We start from the raw sequence: 21,512 nt of genomic DNA on the forward strand, positions 1-21,512 counted from the left end.
AAGCCATGGGCTACATTTTTGTATTGTATCAACGTATGCCCTGACTGTTCTTGATTTTACTGAGATGCCTCCTTCCTCTAACAATTTACTTAACACTCTTTCAGTTTGTTTTTTACTAATTTCTGATCCCGTATTTCTACTATAATACAACCCAACAAGATAACGCCTAACAAAACTGAAACTGAGTGAAACAAAATTGGAACAACACAAAATCATTATAATAGCCTCCTGAAATGTCCATCCGTCCTTTCTCCCTATCTGTTCCTCAGATGTGAACGGTTTTTCTTCCATCTTACACATCTCCAGGGACAGGCAACTTAAAACAAAAGTGAAACAAAATAACAAAAGAAGAATCTTAAAATGGCTACCCATCCTCTCGCCCTGCCCTCAGGGGCGAGCAGTTCACTTACCCTCAGTCGCTCCCCGTGTGAGCCACCAAATGCCGCAGTCTGGCTGGGCACAATCAGGAGCCACTTGTCAAAAGAAACTAACTTTATTTTTAGAACCACACACGCCAAACAAAACAGCCTCTCAGGAAAAACCCTCAGAGCCTCAACTGCCACCACCAGCTTCCCACAAGCCTCTCTCTCCCACCCAAGCTTCTCTCCACCTCCCACAATCCTCCTGCTCTTGAGGCCGATTGGCTGGGTCACGTGGGCGGAGCCAAAAAAGTCCCCCAATGAGCAGCTCCGTGGTCTGAAGGGGCAGGGAAACAGCCCAATGAGCATCACCGCAGAGGAGCCAATCAGCTAGATGTTGCTGGGCCGCTGTGAGCCAATCATCAGCCGGCAGCTGGAAGTTTGTTGGGGCCCCTTCGGCTGTGGCTCTCAACAATACCTTACTTCAGTCAAGGTTATTTTGCCTTTGAAATAAATGAACTGTCACATTAAGTGGTCTTTTGGAATGTATAGAAGTGAATCAAATATGTTTCCAGCTCTCAAGATAATACATACCTTTATTCACACACACACACACACACTCGTGTGTGTGTGCATGTGTGTTTATAATTTTATTTACATTGCTTATTCTATTAAATGAATCTGAACATGCATGCAAAGCACAGTCAAATGTATATACAAAATCACTGATAAGCTTCTGCAGTCAAGAGCTTTAAAACCTATCATCAGATAAATTATATGGCCACTCACAAACACATAGTATTTATCATAGAATTATTATTTATTGTTGTCTCAAATTTCATGTAAATCTGATTACTTTGCTCATTGATAGGAACTTTTAGTCAACTCTTCCTATTTTTAGATCCTCAATATTTCAGGGGTTTTTTTTGGTTTGTTTGTTTTTTTTGTAGATGCAACACATTTTGCCTTATAAGTGGACTTCTTATTGAATAAATGCATTTGCACATAAATTCCCAGAATGTGCTAATGACATTTGTTGAAGGGACTAGGTAAAAGCCAAGTCCTGGCCTAAAACCAAAGCGTAGAGGCCCGCCCCGCCCCCTCAGCGGGGCCAATCAGCGGCGCGCGCGGGAGGGACGCCCAGTCGCCCGCCGAGTGAGTCGATGAGGAGGCGCGCGGAAGCCCTTAGCGGCGGGGAAGGTTATCCTTGTTCTCTCGCTGGCCTGGCAGGTGGTGTCAAGCTGGAGAGGCAGGTGAGATTCCCGGAACGTGAGTCCCCGCGGTCGGGTATGTCTGTACGGCCGGCGGGGCTGCGGGTTCCTCCTGGCGGGTCCTGCGGGCTCGCGGCGTGGACGCCTGGGAGGCCGCAGGCATCCCCCGGGGCGGGGGCCCTCGCCCTCCGCTGTGCCTCTGGGACCTGGGGGTGACTTCCGAGCTCCGGGTTTGCCCGGATGGGCGAGTGCCTGCCTGTCACCTCCCGGGCCAGCTGGGTGCCTCACGTCCCTCTCTGGCTGCTCGGGAGTGCTGGGCGGCCTAGGCAAAAGGCACCGGCCAGTGCCAGCGAGACCCGAGCGGACGTTGTTGCCGTCGGTTTTTTTGTTTTCCTGGAAGCTTGAAGCATAATTGGAACCAACACTGTCTGCAGAATAGTTGGGGTTTAGTTGTAGTCAATATTTTAAGACTCTCAAGCGTGAATAAAAATTTAAAGATGCTATAAGCCTGAATGTTTATGGGTGGTGAAGAGCAATTCAAGTGTTCTCTGGCAGTGATTATGAAAGTGCTGTCCCCAGACTGGCTTCATTGTCATTTGGAAACTTCTTAGAAAGGCAACTTCTCAAGTTTGAGAGCCCTGAGTCCAAGGAACTAAAACACACGCGAAGTGAATTGCAACCCCCAGATTTTAATGCCTTGATATTTCTAGGCTATTACAGAATTTGCCTGTACTTAGGATATACCCAAGTTGGTCCTGCCTTTCCCATTACACCTGTAAACTCGTTGAAATTAAAGACTTGTGCAGATTTCCCCTTGGTGACTGGCTTTCCTTGTAGCTCTTCAGTCTAGTGGCTCCTGTTAAAGCCGGCCCTAAAGTTTTCTGGGATGTAGAAATGTGGATCCAACAGTTCCTCCACTCCACCCTAAGATCCTAACCTCTCTGAGAAACAAACCCTTTTAGGGTCACTAGCATTTTTGTCCTGACTACTTAACTAGCCCTGTGACTTTGGGCAAATTATGTGTTTTCCTAATCCATAAAATGAAGATGGTAGCAAATACTTCCCAGAGTTTTATAGAGGATTAAATGAATGAATGTATGTACCAGATACTAACAAAATATTACCTACTTGTAATATTGTACTTGTATGTACTTTTTATATTAATACCAAAACCTGAGGCAGATGGTAAAAATGGAGGCAAGGAAGGAGCCATGGAAAGACACAGGTGCCATCATTAAACTAAACCAACTTAGGATGGTTACTTTTGCTGAATACTTTGCTATTCACAGTGATCTGTCAGCATCTGATCTGTGGCATCACCAGAAGCTGGTTAGAAATGCAGAATCTCAAACCCATCTCAGTATTACTGAATCAGAGTCTCTGTCTCTGTCTCTCTGTCTCTGTCTCTCTGTCTCTGTCTCTCTCTCTCAACAAGTTCCTCAGTGGGTTTAGATGCAGCTTTCATGGGGGGAAGTGTGAGCTGAATTGTAATATTTGTCAAGAATTTCCAGCCTTCGGGGCTGGGGATGTGGCTCAAGTGGTAGCGCCCTCTCCTGGCATGCGTGCGGCCCGGGTTCAATCCTCAGCACCACATACAAACAAAGATGTGTGTCTGCTGATAACTAAAAAATAAATATTTAAAAAAAAAAAGAATTTCCAGCCCTAAATTAGTGACCATGGGATTCTGGCAGGAGAGAATCTTGAATTTCCAGCAAATTCTAGTGGGTTCCTCTGGCTTTCCTTTTTTTTTTTTTTTAGTAGATAGTACTGGGGATTGAACCCAGGGGTGCTTTATTACAGAGCTACAGCTCCAGTCCTTTTTTTTTTTATGTTTTTATTTTAAGACAGATTCTTGTTAAGTTGCTGAGGCTTGAATTTGGTGATCCTCCTGCTACAGCCTCCCAAGTCACTGGGATTGCAGGATTACTGCAGGCTCCCTACTGTATCTTGTTTTCACTGAAGCTATTCTGCCTTCATCTTTTTCTGTAAAAATTCTCCCAGTCCTTTAAGGCTCAGAACTTTATACTGGACTATAATAACTTATACTTGCCTGGCTTTTTATGGGTAGTCATGAAAACATCTACTAGATTTTGGGGGGAGGGGAGTGTGTGTGCCAGGGATTAAACTCAGGGGCACTGGACCACTGAGCCACATCCCCAGCCCTATTTTGTATTTTTTTTAGAGAAGGGTCTCACTGAGTTGTTTAGCACCTCCCCATTGCTGAGGCTGGCTTTGAACTCTCAATCCTTCTCCCTTAGCCTCCCCAGCTGCTTGGGATTACAGATGTGTGCCATTGTTCCTGCCTTACCTCTGCTTGATTTTAAAACTCTAGAAAGAGATCTTGTTTCCTTTATTTTTATTCATTTTTTTACCTTCCTCTAACCCAGGCACACTGTTCATATTATTTAAGAAATGTTTGTTAAATTTTTCTAATTTGTAAACATTTTTAATTTTTATATTTTATTTTTTGTTTCTGAGTTAAAAACCTATGAAAAATATGAAAAATAGAGAATTTTTAAAGAATCATATATCCTATTTTCTATGTGGTTTGAAATGAATATTAGTGTGAAAATGGCTTATAATTTTACTTTTTGGATTTTATATCATTTTTTGTTTTTCTGGTGCTAGGGATTGAACCCAGGGCCTTATGCCTGCTTGGAAAGCACTCTACCTACTGAGCTACATCCCTAGCCCACTTTTTGGGTTTTAAATATGTCTCAAAATTTATTTTGTTGTATGACTCCAGCCTGAGAGATTCTTATTCAATTAGTCTGGAATGTGACTAGAACATTAGGAGTTTTAGAAGATCCTCAGGTGATTCCAGTGTATAACCATTGTTGAGAACACCTGTGCTAATGGAAAAACCAGGTCAACAAGGGATAATTTCATTCATTTTTTTATGCTAAAAGAATAAACAAGATTTTATTGTTTTTTCACTTTTTTTTTGTTTATTTTATTTAAAGGAGAGTATTTAATTCAGGCTACCATTACTTTTATTTTTATAACTAGTCTATAAGCTGTTCATGGCCAGAGCCCACGCCTTTCTTATCTTGGGGTTCCTTACCTTACATAGAGCAGATATATAGATAGACTGTCCAATAGGATTTTATTTGCTGATGGAAATGTTCTGTTATCTTCAGTGTCTAATATAATGTGGCAATGAAAATGAAAAATTCAGTTCTTCATTCACACTAGCTACATTTCAGTTGTTCTATAGGCACATGTGGCTGATGATTACTGGAAAGTATTAAACAGAGGAAATACTGTTTAAATTATTTGTTTATGCAGAGACTTAGGTGAGGCTGGTTATTTCATACTTATCATTTGTTTAAAAAATTGGGGAGAGAGGTTTGGTTTACTTTTTAGCAACTGTTTTGAGCTGTGTAAGTTAAGTTAATGTTTAAGATAACGTTTTCTGAATAGTAACCAAGGAAAGTTCACTCATTTAATAGGCTTTATTTTTTATTCTAAAATTGGGCAACACTTCATTCCATAGAATAAGTGTTCTCTAGCCTTCTAAACCTACCATTCAGTTGGTTGTTTCAGTATATTCAGATATGTCCAACTATCACCATAATGTTAGAACATTTTTTCATTGCTTATACCCTTTCTTTCTGATTCCTCTATAACCTCATATGCCCAGCCTTAAGCACACATTTTTCTACTCTTGGGGTTGGGGATGTAGCTCAGTGGTAGAGCTACATTGTCAAGCATTGTGTAGCACTTGTGACACCTGAGTTGGATCCCCAGCACTGCAAAACAAAGCAACCATTAATCTACTTTTTGTCACTATGTAATTGCCTATTCTGGACATTTTGTACAAATGGAATTATATAATATGTGGTTTTGTGACTGGTTTTTATATAGCATGACATTTTCAAGGTTCAGTCATATTGTAGCATATTGTTCAATCATATTGAAGTACTTCATTTCTTTTTATAGCTAAACAATATTCTACCGAATGGTTCTTCCTCATTTTATTTACCCATTCAGGTTGCTGGAAGTTTGTGTTATTTCCACTTTTTGGCTATCTTGAAAATGTGGCTTTTTTTTTTCATTTCTCTTGGGCATTTACTAGGAGTGGAACTGCTGGGCCATATGGAAAATATCTATTTTCTTATCCCAATGAGAATGTTTGTACTTTCCTTGGTTACTATCCAGAAAATGTTATCTTTTTAAAAATATATATATATTTTAGTTGTAGTTGGACACAATAACTTTATTTTATTTATTTATTTTTATATGGTGCTGAGGATCCAATCCAGCGTCTCACATGTGCTAGGTGAGCGCTCTACCGCTGAGCCACAACCCCAGTCCCCAGAAAATGTTGTCTTAAACATTAAAAAGAAGTAGCTTTTATTACAAAACAATTTACTTTTAAAATAATTATATTCATTACATCTTTTTTTACAAGTTTTTTTTTTAGTCTTATACAAGATGCTGTATCCTTTGCTCTTTTGTGAATGTCTGTTGCTGATAACTGGTTATGCTCATGATGACGACTGGATTGACCCTACAGACATGCTGAACTATGATGCTGCTTCAGGAACAATGAGAAAATCTCAGGTATGAAAAAAGTGTGTGTGTGTGTGTGTGTGTGTGTGTGTGTGTGTGTGTGTGGCCTATCAGCCCTGTGATGGAAATAGTCCATTTTTATTGCTGTTTTGCACAGAGCCATTAGAGGTGGGTATCAATGATTAATAGCCATGCAGAATATCTTCCTCATACTCTTAATTTAAGATTATTTCAAACCCACCTTATTTCTGTTTTGAATTTGAAAAAAAAATTTGTAAAGCCCATTAAGCAACAAGCCAATTTGATTTCAGTTCTTAGTATGTACATTTGAGACCTTTACTTTTTTGGTAGTTCAATACAAATAAAGAATATGAGGAACAAAGTCACGATGAAGTAAAAATTTTAGTCTTCACTAAATGAAGGTTTTTTGTACAACTGAATTATAAATAAAATCTCTTTCTACTTGGTTTTAGGTGGTGAAAAATAGTATGTCAGATAAAAAGGATATCAGTCCTGACTTGTCATATGCTGATGAAATGTCAGAATGTTATCGCAGACTCGATTATTTAACTCATAAGGTTAGATTTTTTTTCCTATTCATGAATTTTATATTATTTTTATTAAGTCACTATTTTCCTGTGTTTCTTGTTTTTTTTTTTTTTTGTAATGCTCTTCAATTTGTGTGTATGAGATTTTCCTTTAGTCTTGGTTTTTCTAATAGTATTTTTGAATTTTTATTATAACATTTATTGTGTTAATGTTGTAATTATTTCTTCACCAAACTATATAATAATAATAATTTATAACCCATGGACTACAAATGTTAAAGAAGTTTGACTATAGTAAGAAAAGGTATGAATAAAAACAATGGTAAGCCCAAGAATTGATCAAACATATTAATAGATTTAATCAACTACTCAGTAAAAATTTAAAAATTTTTGTGTTATATTTTGTTATAATTTAGTGTAGGGTAGCTATTCTTTCTGAAGTGGTGTTTATTTGATTTTATTTTTGAAGTGGGGTTTATACAGAAGAAAAGAAGATTGTTAAGGAGTTTGAGTGTATACATTATTTGCTGTGGGAACCACCCTCTGTTGGTTGTGTAGGCAGAGTGAACAGCTGGCAGTGTGGAGAGGGCTTGGAATAGAGATGGAGAAGGAGAAGGTGGTTGTGAGATCATGGGGGTTTGCTAAAGACTCAGAATGATACATTGACAAGGGTGAAGAGATGAGACAAGTGTGAAACTTATGAGGTAAAGTAGATAAATGTTGGTAACAGGGAAAAAGGAAAATAAGGAACAGGGAGGAGCTAGAGTACAGTTTCCAGCTTGAGAACAGGGGCATTTGTTAATTGAGATCGAGATTTATCACAGTTTAGACCTATAAATACCTGGTGTGGTTCTTATCAAGTGTGAATATTGCCTCTTCTGAATGCTGCTGAAGGAGTGCTTGGATAAAATTTACTTCAGTTTAGGTATGTTTTGTGGTGTGGTAAGCTAGCTTGGTTGCACTATAAGAAATGCAAATTCCTTTTTAAAGAAAAATTTTATTCCATTGTTTGTGAGTTTGTCTCAAACATTGTAAAAATACCATTGATAAAGTCTTTGTCCTTGTTATTTTTGTTTTTGTTTTGTAGAATTGGGGATCAAACCCAAGGCCTCGTGCATGCTAGGCAGACATTCAAACACTAAGCTATATTCCAAACCCCATTGAGTTTTTGTTAAGCAAAAAACAAGTTAAGATCTAAAAAATAAAATGGTTTATGAACCTTGCCTTGAAAGCAAATGAAACTGCCACATGATTTCTATCCTAACTCTGTGTGTGTTGCTCAGTTATTAAGTTTATCAGCTGAAGCTACTGAACTCACGGTCCACATTCAGTTAAAAATCATAAATTGGTTATCAAAGTTAAATGTAAAATATCCACTACCCTCACTCAGCAACTTATCCACTGTGGTGATGTTAAGCTAAATTTAGAAGTCCGTTCTAATGAAGAATTATGTACTAAAGGGTTGACATGTATAGAATACCCTGGAAAAGCCGTGATTTCTGTCTCTTTCATATCCCATGTAATAGGATGGGGATGGTCACTTGCTGACCAGTATATTCAGTAAATTTTTTGCTATGTCCTTCATTTCATTTGGCTTCATCCTGTTTCTCTCTTTGTGTCTCTTTATCCCCTCCTACTCACTCACTCACTTTATTTATATGTTTGTATGTAATCCTTCCTCTGCTCCTTCCTTCTCTCTCATTAAATCATTTCTTTGACATTAGAAGGAGGTGGATTGGTACAGATACTGTGCTTGTGGGTCTCTGCTTCCTTATTCCATAATCTTCAGCTTTTAAAATTGCTGAAAGGCAGCAAAAAACTGCCTTTGTTGCTTACTGCCATTTGTAAAGAGAGCCCACAGGAAGTAGGCAATCTCTATACTGTAATGCAGCTAATTAATACAAATTTGATAAAAATAATGAGCTCCTTGGATTTTGATGGTATCTCCAGGCTAGTAACTTGACCCTTAGGTTAAATTTTAGTGCTAATTATTCAATTTATTGTATGATTACAGATTGATGAGTGTGAAAAGAAAAAGAGGGAAGACTATGAAAGTCAAAGCAATCCTGTCTTTAGGAGATACTTAAATAAGATTTTAATTGAAGCTGGAAAGCTTGGACTTGTGAGTATTTGATGGTGTGATACTACTAATTCACCATAGTAGACACGTTATTTATTTCATAAAATATAAAGACCTCACTCACCTTTTCTCAGAAACTGTTAAGAAAATTAAAAGTACACTCCTGCTTTGTAGTGGTTTGGTGGAATGCAAGCTGTGCAGAACCACTTTTATTTTTCTTTGAGCTCATAAGGATTTCCTAAATCTGCTCTGTTGTATCACCAGTTGAGGTGAGAGGTGGAGCGACCCACTTAATGTTTTCTACCATTTCCCTGCTTTCTTAGTGAAGTAATGTAAGATATATTGAGGAAATGAAAAAATCTGTTTTAAGTAGTTTTTTTCCTTGATATTTACTGTAGTAGTTATTTCTTTGTAGAACTGTGTATCATGCACATGCACATATTATTTGTAGTGTTAAGATTTTTACTGTTTGTGTTTGGTGGTGGTGGTGGTGGGGATTGAATGCAAGGCCTTGTGCATGCAAGGCAAGTGAGTTGCCATTGAACTACACCCTCAGCCCGAAATTTCCAGTTTTTAGAATCACTGTTTTTTACTTTGGAGAGTATGTCACTTTTCATTGCTGTGACCAAAATAACAGAGAACAACATCTTAGTTGAGGAAAAATTTATTTGTGCTGACAATTTCAGAGGTTCAATTCATGGTCAGCTGGTGTCCTGAGGTGAGGCAGAAGGGCACTGCAGAGGAAAGCTATCCAGCTCATGGCAGCTGGGAAGCAGAGAGGAGAAGGGGCTGTGGGGAGATTAACCTTTCCAGGGCATCCACCCAGTGACCTCCCTTCTCCAACCACACCTACTTGCCCACAGTTACCACTCAGTCCATTCAAACTATGATGCACCCATTAGAGTACAGCTCTCACAATCTAATCACTATATCTCCTAATAATCCTGCACTAACACAGGTGTTTTGGGGGGGCATCTTATATTCAAATTATAATGAGGAGTGAAAACATCAACAAAACTTTTAATTCTTTTATATCACTTACAAGCCTAAATTTCAAGCACATAGACATTTTTCCCTACTGTGTATACCATCAGAATTGGTCTGGAAAGTTGTAGGTCAGACTTTTATTTTGGCCTGGCCATCATCTCCAACCACTAGAAGTGGTCACAGGCAGACACCTAAAAATGTAGGGTTCTTGCTTCAACATAGGACAGACTAACCAAACTTGCCAGACACTGTCCTCCTGGTTTAGTCAGGAATGGTTAAGAGGGAAAGAATATTAGATGAATAATTTAAATACCTTATTTTGGAAGTGTAAGAGCAACCATTCTCCTTCCTATGGAACAGCCTAGAATGAGAAAACAAATGGAGCCAAAAAATACCTAAGATGGAGATACTTGGAAATACTAGGTTCCTAATTTTAAAAAAATGTTAATCTTAACTAGTGATAGCTTTTTCATACTTTCTGATGATTTGTGATAGTATGTCATTTGGTTTTTTTATATTTACTTTTTATTATCTATATTTACTCTTGTAAAAGAAAAGGGAATTTGCTTTTATTGTTAGCTTTCTGTTTTTATTATAAAATATCTAAGATAATTGGCTTATAAAGAGAAAGGATTTATTTTGGCTTATAGTTTTGAAGGTTCTAATAGATCTATTGATTTGGGGCTCTGGTGGATGTTCCAGATGATAATGACTGGGAGAGTGTGGTGAAGTAAACTGTCACCTCATGTCCAGAAAGCAAAGGAAAGAGGAAGGGGCCAAGTCCCACAAGCCCCATCAAGGATATATCTCCAGTGATCTAACTTCCTCCCACTAGACCCCACCTCCTAAAGGTACTACCCTCTCCCTATAGTTACCCAGAGACCAAGCCTCCACACATGGACCCTTAGAGAGGAATTTAGCATCCAAACTCTAGTATGTATTATAATTGGTTAATGAATGTAAAATGTTGTTCACAGTGATTTTGCTAAGCTGAATTCACATTAATATAGTGATAAATATTCAAGGAAACCTATTATTTTTCTACTTTTTGAGATCCCTTTTATTTATCTTATTGAACTATTGCAAATTTTAAGCTATCTGATAATGGTCAACAAATGGAAAGTCATAAACTGAATTATAAGACAGTCAATCCTCATTATTTGCATATTTCATATTTATTAAGTTACCTATTCACTAAAATGTGTGACCCCCAAATCAGTACTTGAGGTGTTTTTGTGATCATTTTTGGACATGTGCAGAGTAGCAAGAAGTCTGTTATGCTCGTTCCCACACTGAGGTGACAAGGCAACAAAAGTTAGCGCTCATACTGCAAACCACTGTCTTTTTTCTTCCCATATTTAGTGTAGTCTGTTTTTTGCTATAATTTTTGCACTTCTTATGGCTATATGGAAGGTTAATTTTGTTGTTTAAAATGTACTCTCAAAAATAATGTCAAAGTGCTGTCTAGTGTTTCTAAATGCAAGAAGGCTGTGATATGCCTTACAGAGAAAATGTTGGAGAGGTTTCCTTCAGGTGTGAGTTATAGAGTGTTGACTGTGTTCAGTGGTAATGATCCAGTAGTATTTATTAAGAGAGGTTTCACAGAAACATATAAAACAAAGTTTTATAACATATTTTATTGGTTGATGAAAATGTTTTGACCACAGGTTTGCACCTAGCCCTGTATTTCTTACAGGAGTAGTGGTTCATTAATTATTGATTAGTGTTTAAGGTGACTTTTTAGAACATAAGTACTGCAGGTAACAAGAATCAACTGCACTTTAATAAAATTCGTAGTGTTTTTCTTACATAGAGTTCTGTAATTTTTAAATAGTTTACACATATATTAACTTTGTTTTTTTGTTGGCTTGGAGTCAGACAAGTGGATATTATTTTCTTATATATGTGAAATATTGCACACTATAGTTTTTTTTGGCAGTGATGGGAATCAAAGTAAATTGATTATAAGTTTAGTTCCAAATTGATATTCATCTTAAAGTTGCACTGTAATAATATTATATAATAGTAAAATTCTCATATTGTTTGTTTTTTTTTTTTGGTACGTTTAATTCAGCCTGATGAAAACAAAGATGACATGCATTATGATGCTGAGATTATCCTTAAGAGACAAACCTTATTAGAAATACAGAAGTTTCTCAGTGGGGAGGAATGGAAACCAGGAGCGCTGGATGATGCCTTAAGTGATATTTTAATTAATTTTAAGTTTCATGATTTTGAAACATGGAAGTGGCGATTTGAAGATTCCTTTGGAGTGGATCCATATAATGTATTCATGGTAAGATGGAATTTAGGGTGATGTAATTACATTTCCTTTTTAAAATTACCTTCAAAATGCCACTGTAATTATGTGAAGTACCTATACTTAGCCACTCATGCTGCAGAAAATGAACAAGCACCAAAATTGTACATAGGATTTTGTGATTTTTGAGTCCAAGTCTTTTGCTTTTACTGATATTTGCATTTTCTGGTGGGGAAGACAGCTTGGCAGATTCTGATTTCCACTTCCTCTTTTTTTAAGGTACTTCTGTGTCTGCTCTGCATCGTGGTATTAGTAGCTACTGAGCTGTGGACTCGTGTGCGTTGGTATACCCAATTGAAACGTGTTTTTTTCATCAGTTTTCTCTTGAGTTTGGGATGGAATTGGATGTACTTATATAAGGTACTAAATAGGCGGAGAGTTTAAACATTTTTGGGTGTAAATTCATAATATAATTCACTTTGAGCAGTCTTGCCTCAGATGTGGGATAAAGGCAATGATTGGACCTGGTCAGCCATGGGAGGAATTATATTGGCAATTCTTAGGCATTTATTATTTTTTTGGAAGGTCCTTGATGGGTTAGTGCAGAAAAAGTAAAGTCCTGATTTTGATAACCCAGTTACTATTGGGTAGCATCTGGAGAAGTAAGCAGCACAGAACTAGGTGAACATATTTTAAAAACTCTTATATAGGTAATTTGGAGTAAATCCTTTTATTCTTTGTTAGAAATGATACCAAAATATCATGATTTGTAAAAAGTTAGGTTATTTTCTGAATATAAAAATAGTATTCAGGGGCTGGGGCTGTGGTTCAGCAGTAGAGCACTTGCCTAGCATGTGCAAGGTGTTGGGTTCGATTCTCAGCACCACATAAAAATAAATAAATGAAATAAAAGTTATTGTGTCCAACCACAACTAAAAAATATGTATTAAAAATTGGTATTCAGAATGTTCATGGTAGAGAATTTAGAAAATACAAAGATAAATTATTCATAAGTATATACAATTATAGGTGAATTAAAAATAACCTCTCAATATTTTCAGGTATTTCCAATCCTGTTTCAAATTTTAATAATATTTCAAAATTGGAATTATACTATTTATATAAATTTAAAAGAACCACTACTGTGGCTATCAAAACGGCATAATTGGGCTGGGGTTGTGGCTTAGTGGTAGAGCTCTCATCTTTTTTTTTTTTTTAAAGAGAGAGAATTTTTTAATATTTTTTTATTTTTTAGTTTTCGGTGGACACAACATCTTTGTTTTATTTTTATGTGGTGCTGAGGATCGAACCCCGCACCCCACGCATGCCAGGCGAGCGCGCTACCACTTGAGCCACATCCCCGGCCCTCGCTGTAGTTCTTTATCCTTGCTTATTAAGACTGCTTTTCCATGAGCTGAAAATGGCTGTTGTTTAAAATAACATTTTTTTTTCTAATAAGAAAATTTTAACAGTCTGGTTTAGAATGTTGAAGACACCTTGAACCAAGGTTTATTGGGTGTGGAAGCATAGCACTCACTGTCAGCAGCCTTTCATGGTTCCCTTTGGTGTTGCTCAGGTAGCTTTTGCACAGCATCAGGCTGATGTTGCCAAGATGGAGCCATTAAACAATGTGTGTGCAGAGAAGATGGATTGGACTGGAAGTCTCTGGGGTATGGTATTTGTTCATTTGTCCCTATTTTGAATAGAATTTCTGGGAATGAGAGGAAAATACTAAACATCACAATGAAAATGATGAAAAGCCAGAGAAGGCTTTCTGTGACTGAATTTTTAATACCAGAAAAACATTCAGGAGGGTTTTAGGTTTAAATGTAGTGACTTTGGGACTGATGTAATAGGTCACAGGGAAGGAATAGAAATTGTATATATGTTAGTTCTGATATTATCTGACTTCCTTCATTAAACTGAAGGATCTTATGTTCACTAAATCCCCTTGTCCTTAGCACAGTGTCTGGTACTTTCTAGGTCCTCAACAGAGGTGGTTTTCAACAGAAGTCTGTTGAATAAGTGAATGAATGTATATATAAACTATATTCATCTTAGCTCTAACCTCCTTATATTGACTTACAAAATCTTATATTATAGCTTTACTGATATTTAAGTATAGGAAATTATTTTTTATTCTTACAGATTTTTCTAAACACTCTCACTTATCATGTTGACCACCTTTAGGTGTCTATAGCTAGCACTTGGAATGGTTTAATGTTCAAAGGCACTTTGTAAGTGCAAATCCATAAAGACTGACAGAGAATAGAATCTCAGTAGATTCTACCAGTGGGTTCCACAGTTAATGTTTAGATAACAAAATGTTGTGGTATCTAAACCAATTCAATTGCTTTTACTTGCTTTAGGAGATAGGAAAATGCCTTCTCCAGGGCAGACTCATTTCCAAGTGTATCTAAGATTGCTTTGGGAAAACTAATATTCTGCTTTATTTTGTAAAAACAGCAAAAACTGACTTTTTAAATTGAAATCTTATTGAGATAATTGTAGATTCACAAGTAGTTGTAAGGACTAAAGCCTGTGTACCCCTTACCTATTTTCTCCCAATGGTAACATTATCTGATCCAATATCAGAGCCAGGATATTGACTTTGATACAGTCCATCATCTTATTCAGACTTCTTTAATATTACTTGAACTTATTTGTATATATAAAAACCATCTAGTTATTTACCTTTTAGAAATTTTATAAAGTATAATTTTTTGTCTCCATAAGACTTGTGTAATTTGAATGGATTTCTTAATATGATTTTGGATATAAGATGAAAAAATTTAAATGAGTATTATAGGGTATTTATTTACAATTTAAAATAATTGAACATTGACTGGTTGGTGGGCAAGGAGGATCAAAACCAAAATATTTGTGAATGGAATGCAACTGCTCATTTATTTTAGTGATTTAGTGTTTGTCTGTTTCTCTAAATAGAATGGTTTAGAAGTTCATGGACCTATAAGGATGACCCATGCCAAAAATACTATGAGATCTTATTAGTCAACCCTATTTGGTTGGTTCCACCAACAAAGGTATAGAATATATTTTGTAAAGATTACTTGTACAAAGTATGTCAAAATCCCTTATATTTATAAAAATTTGTATTTTTTAGTCATTCTTGTTAATAAGCCTTTGTTCTTGAAAAAAACTCCAATTACATAGTAATTTTCACATTAAAGGCGGGATATGGGGCTGGGGTTATGGCTCAGTGGTAGAGCACTCGTCTTGCACGTGCAAGGCCCTGGGTTCGATTAGCACCACAAAAAATAAATAAAATAAAGTTATTGTGTACAACTACAAAAAATAAATATTAAATAAAAGGTGGGATATAACAGCATTTTAATTTACATAACGTCAGCCTTAGTACACAGTAAATTTTGGCTTATTGTATGTGTCTCATTCCTCTGAGGAAAAGGTTAATTTATTGCTTTTATCTTTTATTTTAGGCATTGGCAGTTACATTCACCAACTTTGTGACAGAGCCATTAAAACACATTGGAAAAGGAACTGGTGAATTTATTAAAGCGCTCATGAAGGAAATTCCAGTGATACTTCAGATTCCCGTGTTGATAATTATGACATTGGCTATCCTGGTTAGTATGTTAGCACTATTGGTATTTAACAGGATTTGCAGAAAAAAAGGTAATTATAAAATTATTAGGTATCCTTGATGTAAATCAGGCTAAGTCATGCTTAATAGTATCAGAGGTGATTTTTAAATACATATTTATTTATATTTCATGTATATTCCCCTAAACGAGGAAGTGGTTTTCTGGTTTATAAATGTCATAGCAGTGATTTAGAATAAGAACCTCTTTAATTTTGTTTTTTAAAGTCTGAATTAGTATACAGGAAATTGATTATTTCCTCTTTGAGAAAGGGAGCCGCCTTATTTCAGTCTGAGTTTTTGCAGCATTGAGAAAGGAAGAGCATTGGGCTTGCAACAAAATTAGGAATGTGGAAAAAGCGGGTGTACTGGAAAACAGTTTGGGGGAATCTAAGAGCCCTTGTTTAAGAATATTGCTTGTCATTCATCCAGTCTGTCCGTTTTTTTGGTGGTTGATTTTCAGCCACTGTCCCCCAAAATGCGTTTATCACATAGAACAAAAAAAAGAGTTCAGAAGTGCCATGGGAAATTCTTATTCCTAAGGACACAAAATTTACTATGCTATATTCAATTTGAAATTGTTTCTTTTGGTTTTGTTTTTTCCTTGTGATTATAGGATTCCTTGGGTTATAGGTGTGGTTTAGTTAGGAGACATTAATTCTGTAGTAGTAATTTAGTTTCTAAAACTGAAACTGTGAGAAAAGATGCATCATTCCTTGTTCTTTCATCTGCTCCCTGAGAAAAGTTATACTGACTTTCATTGCTTCTATCTTCAAATAGTAGTGTAGGTCCAGTAGAGAGATTTTTCACATTCTTTGTTCTCAGGACTCCTTTTGCGTTTTTTTAAAGGCAGAAGATGAGAAAAAAGTTCCTGTTTATAGGGTTATGTTTATTGATATTTCCTTTATTAGGAAATAAAATTGAGAAATTTAAAAAATACAAGCCCACATCCTGTGAGTTATCTCAATTTTATTTCCTCTAGAAGACTTCACTGTACATTCATGAGAGAACAGTGAAAAGACAAATGATGTCCTTTTATTATGAAAAGTTTTGACTTCACAGATCCCCTGGAAAAAGTCTGAGGAAGTGCCACACTTTGCGAACTACTGTCTAGTTTTGCCCATGGAATGAAAATCAAAATCTTTTGAATTTTAGGTGTCGAGTTTGTATTTGTAAATGTTAAACCTACAAGAGAGTGTTTACATAATGACATACAATTTTAAATATTTTTCAGCATATGTCATGTGACAGATTTGAATATGGACACATGAGCAGTTATCAGATAAATAGAACTTTCTTTAAAATTATAGGCCTGAATTTGTCCTTGTAGGATACAAATTCAATCAAAATGTATCTAGTTGATTAAAATTTCTGCTTAATGTTGAATGATTCATGAAATTTTATTGGCTAATCTGGCCTGTAACAAAGAAGAAGTCTGTAATAAAAACATGAAATGAATGTTTATGTCTATAAATGTTAGATCATTTTGTTAGCATCCTGAATAAAATAGCTCATAACTTCATTAGTCAGTCATCAGGTTCTCAGGAAAATTTATTTCTTTTCCTTACAGAGTTTTTGCTATGGTGTTGGAAAATCAGTTAATGTACTAAGACATTTAGGTGGTCCCGAGAGAGAACCTCCTCGAGCACTTCATCCAAGTGATAGAAGATGGCAGAAGGAAATTGATTATAGACATCCTGGTGGAGCAGCAGGTGATGGAGATTTCTATTATAGGGGCCAAGCTGGCTCCATTGAGAAAGGCCCTTATGACAAAACATATGAGGGTAAAAGAGATGTTTTGAGAGAGAGAGATGTTGACTTGAGATTTCAGACTGACAACAAGAGCCCTGAAGTGCTCCGGGCGTTTGATTTACCAGACACAGAGGCACAAGAGCATCTCGAGGTGGTACCCAGTGTAAGTCAGTGATTGTTTATTTTGCTGTCCCTTCATATTAGGCATAAATGCTTCTTATAGAGCTTTTGATGTAGTGTTTTTACCCTTCGTTGTTATAAATTATAGCATTAGTGATATAATTAGTCACTTTCTCTTCCTTTTTTTGGTCTTAAGTTAGTCCAGCTTCCTCAGAATAAATAAGATTTAATTTTTACCTTAAATACTATTTAGTGGTAGTTTATTATGACAGATGGTAGTTCATATGAAAATTCATAGGAAACCAACAAGTGAGCATGACTGAAATTTCTGCCTTTGAAGAAATCAAAGAGAAGGCCTCTTAGAGCACTAGGGAACTGGCAATAGAGCTCTGAAGGCCTGGCTGGTGGAAGAACAGGCTGGGGAGGAATCAAAAGGCTTACTTTTCCAACTCTTTGATTTCGGTGGCTGGCTAGACTTTTTTTTTGGTCTGCAGAATGGTGATTGTTAGTAGTTATTTAAAAGGACATTTCCATTTCTTTGAGAAAGGAATTGATACTGTTATTTGCAAAGTTTAAGTTGTAGTTGTAAACTTTGAGAGAGCTTTAAGCCAAGTAGAAACTAGAAAATTGTAATCTCTTTTGCCATAGAGGTCTTTATAAAAATATACATATCTACATGAATTTAGAAAACCTAGGATGCTCCTTCCAGCTTTTATAGTTAATGAATTCTTCAGTGACATTCCCTCTCACTTAAAGGGAAAGCCAGTTACCCCAGTGGCATAGGGGCCTCCCTGCCCTGCCCCACATGCACAGCCACACTGGTTATCAGTTCTCCTTCCATGCTCAACACTATCTTAGCCGCAAGAGCTCCTGACTGTTCCTTTAACCTCAAGTCCTTGTACATGCTGCTTAACATCTAAATTTAAACTGCAGTCTACTGTCTGTCCTACCTCACTTCTAGCACATAGCTAGTTTCTCATAATGTATCATACTTTTGATTTGTTGCCTGATTCTCTCCCTAACCTAAAGGTAAATTCTAGTAAGAACAGTTTTTGTGAGCAGTATCTTATTCTGACTGTATCTCTAGCACCTAGAACTTAATACATGCTCAGTAAATATTTTAGAATGAATGATTCTCATCAGATAAGAAGAGTTAGCAATATTGGTGACCAATTCTCTTAAACTCCTATAAATGTCAGTCTTCCAGTCTGTGAGGCTTACTTAACCTTTATATTACTAGAATTCAGCTCTGAAACCACGTTTCTAAGTAAGAACTTGTTTGGTATGTTTGGTTACTAAAACTTCACATTATATTAATTAAAAAGTTAAAATGTGATTCTATGGTACTTTACAGCATAAATCACCTATTTTGGATACAAAACCAAAAGAAACTGGTGGAATCCCAGGAGAAAGCACTCTGACAGGAAGCAGTCATTCTGCTAAGTCTGTGTCTGGCCAAGAGGTATCAGAGACTGTAGAAGACTCACCCGCAGTGTCCAAGCCTCAGCTGAAGACTGGAGCTGAAGATAGCCCCCAGGAAGGTGGCACACATGGCCCAGAAAGAACTGCGACTGAAGCATGTGGAAAGGATCCCTCTGGCAGCCTGTGTGGCTAGAGGATCACAGACACAGGTCACAGCTCTGAAGTCTTGAATTTTGTAAAGTATGCTCTTAACTCTTCCCACCTGAGTATTCACTCTTCCCACCTGAGTATTCTGATAATTATAACAAAAGTGCCAGTGTAATCATTCATACATTTAGTGACAATCAGAATTAACAAACACATTCATATATATAAACTTCTGTTTAATTTCATCCACGTCTATTTGATGTTAAGATAGATCTCACAGAGTTTTGAAGTGTTAATTTTGGGACAAGGGCTCATAGAATTTACATTTTTAAATGAATGTTATAGCTAAGAGTATGTGCTAGATAATTAAGGTGACTGACTTAGGGGACATTGAGAAATCTTAAGAGTTTTAGGAATTTATAGGAACCTGCTAACTGAAGTATATGTGGCCGAGTAGAAATTCTGTAATATTACTTCGTTGGCAGAATTTATTAGTTCTGCATTAGAGTTTCCAATATAATAGGTTCTTTAAAGATTATTTTTAAGGGAAGTCCACTTATGTTCACCCTTTTTGCACTCCAGCATCTTAATGCAGCCTCAGAGTATGCATGAACAGCGTCAGTCCTACTGACACCTCAGTTTTTCTCTAAGTCACCCACAGATGAGTATGACTTTGTGAGTTCATCCCTCCTATACCTAGTACTGGGCCTGCTTCCTCCTCACACCTTTGACTTTATGCTTCACTAAGACAGAGCTGAAGATTGTCAGGGGAATTTAGATAACATAGCTTGCTGTATCAGTAAGCTCAGTTTTATACCATTAGCAGTCTTTGAGAATGGCTTTATTCTTTTCCTACCAAATGAAGTGCATAAGCTTTATAAGACCTATTTTCCTTATTCAGAATCCCAGCATTTGTCACTCTTAGATAGTACACTAGTCTGTTTATTTTATAGCAAACCATATTGTCTTGGTTGTATGAATTTCTAATTTTTTACAGATCTCTACATAGAGGAGAGCACTATGATAAGTAGAATAGGGTGTTTTCCTTAACCACAGATAGGTCAGTCAACATTTTGTTTCTAAGCAACATTTCAGATTAACATTTTTTTCAGTCAACATCTAAAATTAGTTTTCTTGATTTTAAAAAGCATTCTTCCTTTTAAATCTTTCTAAAAAGCTGTTCATAAAGTGTGTCCATGTCTCTGGTTTCCCAAATATTCAGCTATTCATTGTTTTAACCATATTCATGTAAGTTATATTCAGCTGCTTTCCAAAAATGGTAAGTCAGGAAAAAAAAATCTTAAAATTTATTTCAGGAAAAAAGATATATTCAAAGAAGTCTATAAATTTTACATGTAATGCAGAATACCCCATTTTTGGCTCCTAAAAATGTTAAAAATTAAATTGCATGAAACAATTTAATTTTATATATTAATATTTTCTAGATAACATTATAAGCATCTTTAGTACTAATGGTCAGAAAGGAGTCTTTTTTTTTTTCCAAGAAAACACAAAAAGAATTTTATATTAACACAGGAGGGTGGGGCTGTAGCTCAGTGGTAGAGCACTTGACTACTATACATAATGCCCTGGGTTTGATCCTTAGCATTGCCAAAAATAAAAAACATAGCAAGCATGTAACAAGTGAAGTAGTGAAAGAATACCTGCCGTTTCAAATAGATTTATGAACATCTATGCATAAAAAGTAGTCCTCTCTGGGGAGTAGACCTGATTGGTGAGTGTGATCTGATTCTGAAGAGAAGTGAATACCTCCGGTTATAGACTGTAAGTGCTTGCACTCCTGACTGCTTTCAATCAATCCAAACTTGGAATACTTTTTAAAAAAAATATTTACAATTTCATCTTTGCATTCTTTCATTACAGATATCCATTTGGGGATGAAATCTACTTTGACAGCAAAGCAACATGCTACTGCTGTTGATTACAGAAGTTCAGGGAAGACTTTATTAAAGCAAATTGAAGGCCAGTTTATCACCACAGGAGAGACAAGGTTTATTTTATTAACTAGCCAATATTTGTTATTGAAATTAGGGTCTGAAGTAGCAAGCTTTTAAGAAAATCAGAATGCAGTAGATAGCTGTTAAAAGCAGTTTTAAAAATGGAATAGCTGATGAAGCTTACAGGGTCTAAGAAACACTGTGTACACAATAAACACTTATTTTTACATTATTGTGGTTTGGCATGCCATCTTTAATAAATGAGTTTTCCTTTAATAAAAAACTCCTGCATAAAACATCTGCAGTTTTTTAAGTGATGGTATTCAGGATATCATACCTTATATATAACTTATGAAACTAATGTAATCCTGGCTTTAACCTAATGTGTTTGACAAAATTCCTGTGTGACTGTAAGGTAAGAAAATCGTTCTTCTCTTTTGAGCTCTTAATATAATTCCAGGCTGTGACTGTGTAACTTTTTTTTTAATTTTAACAATGGCCATTTTAGAGAAGTGGGTCTCACTTTTGCCCACC

At 36.3% G+C, this 21,512-nt stretch overlaps 1 protein-coding gene across 3 annotated transcripts; it reads left to right on the top strand.

Moving 5' to 3' along the window:
- Nucleotides 1-1,507: 1,507 nt before the first annotated feature.
- On the top strand, nucleotides 1,508-21,210 carry Clcc1 (chloride channel CLIC like 1). Of its 3 annotated transcripts, XM_046467141.1 has the most exons (12): nucleotides 1,508-1,612; nucleotides 5,985-6,136; nucleotides 6,559-6,663; nucleotides 8,648-8,755; nucleotides 11,775-11,996; nucleotides 12,240-12,380; nucleotides 13,537-13,630; nucleotides 14,907-15,004; nucleotides 15,419-15,565; nucleotides 17,150-17,494; nucleotides 18,806-19,082; nucleotides 20,905-21,210. In XM_046467141.1, exons 2-11 carry the CDS (start codon nucleotides 6,008-6,010, stop codon nucleotides 19,064-19,066), a joined length of 1,650 nt encoding a protein of 549 aa, XP_046323097.1. In that variant the 5' UTR covers nucleotides 1,508-1,612; nucleotides 5,985-6,007; the 3' UTR covers nucleotides 19,067-19,082; nucleotides 20,905-21,210. The 3 variants fall into 3 exon arrangements, with proteins under 3 accessions (XP_046323097.1, XP_046323095.1, XP_046323096.1); XM_046467139.1 differs by having other exon boundaries at nucleotides 18,806-21,210; XM_046467140.2 differs by having other exon boundaries at nucleotides 1,509-1,612; nucleotides 5,997-6,136; nucleotides 18,806-21,210.
- The last annotated feature ends 302 nt before the right edge of the window (nucleotides 21,211-21,512 follow it).

Source organism: Marmota monax, unplaced genomic scaffold (genome assembly GCF_021218885.2).
Source record: "Marmota monax isolate L192 unplaced genomic scaffold, Marmota_monax_Labrador192_F-V1.1 WCK01_AAM20220418_F8-fsc00181, whole genome shotgun sequence".
NCBI classification, from domain to species: domain Eukaryota; kingdom Metazoa; phylum Chordata; class Mammalia; order Rodentia; family Sciuridae; genus Marmota; species Marmota monax.

Bases quoted from the DNA above. Each gene is read 5' to 3' on its own strand.
- Clcc1 (XM_046467139.1), top strand. From the start codon at position 6,008: ATGCTGTATCCTTTGCTCTTTTGTGAATGTCTGTTGCTGATAACTGGT. The intron at 12,381-13,536 runs GTACTAAATAGG...GGTGTTGCTCAG, and splicing joins ATTGGATGTACTTATATAAG to GTAGCTTTTGCACAGCATCA. The intron at 17,495-18,805 runs GTAAGTCAGTGA...GGTACTTTACAG, and splicing joins ATCTCGAGGTGGTACCCAGT to CATAAATCACCTATTTTGGA.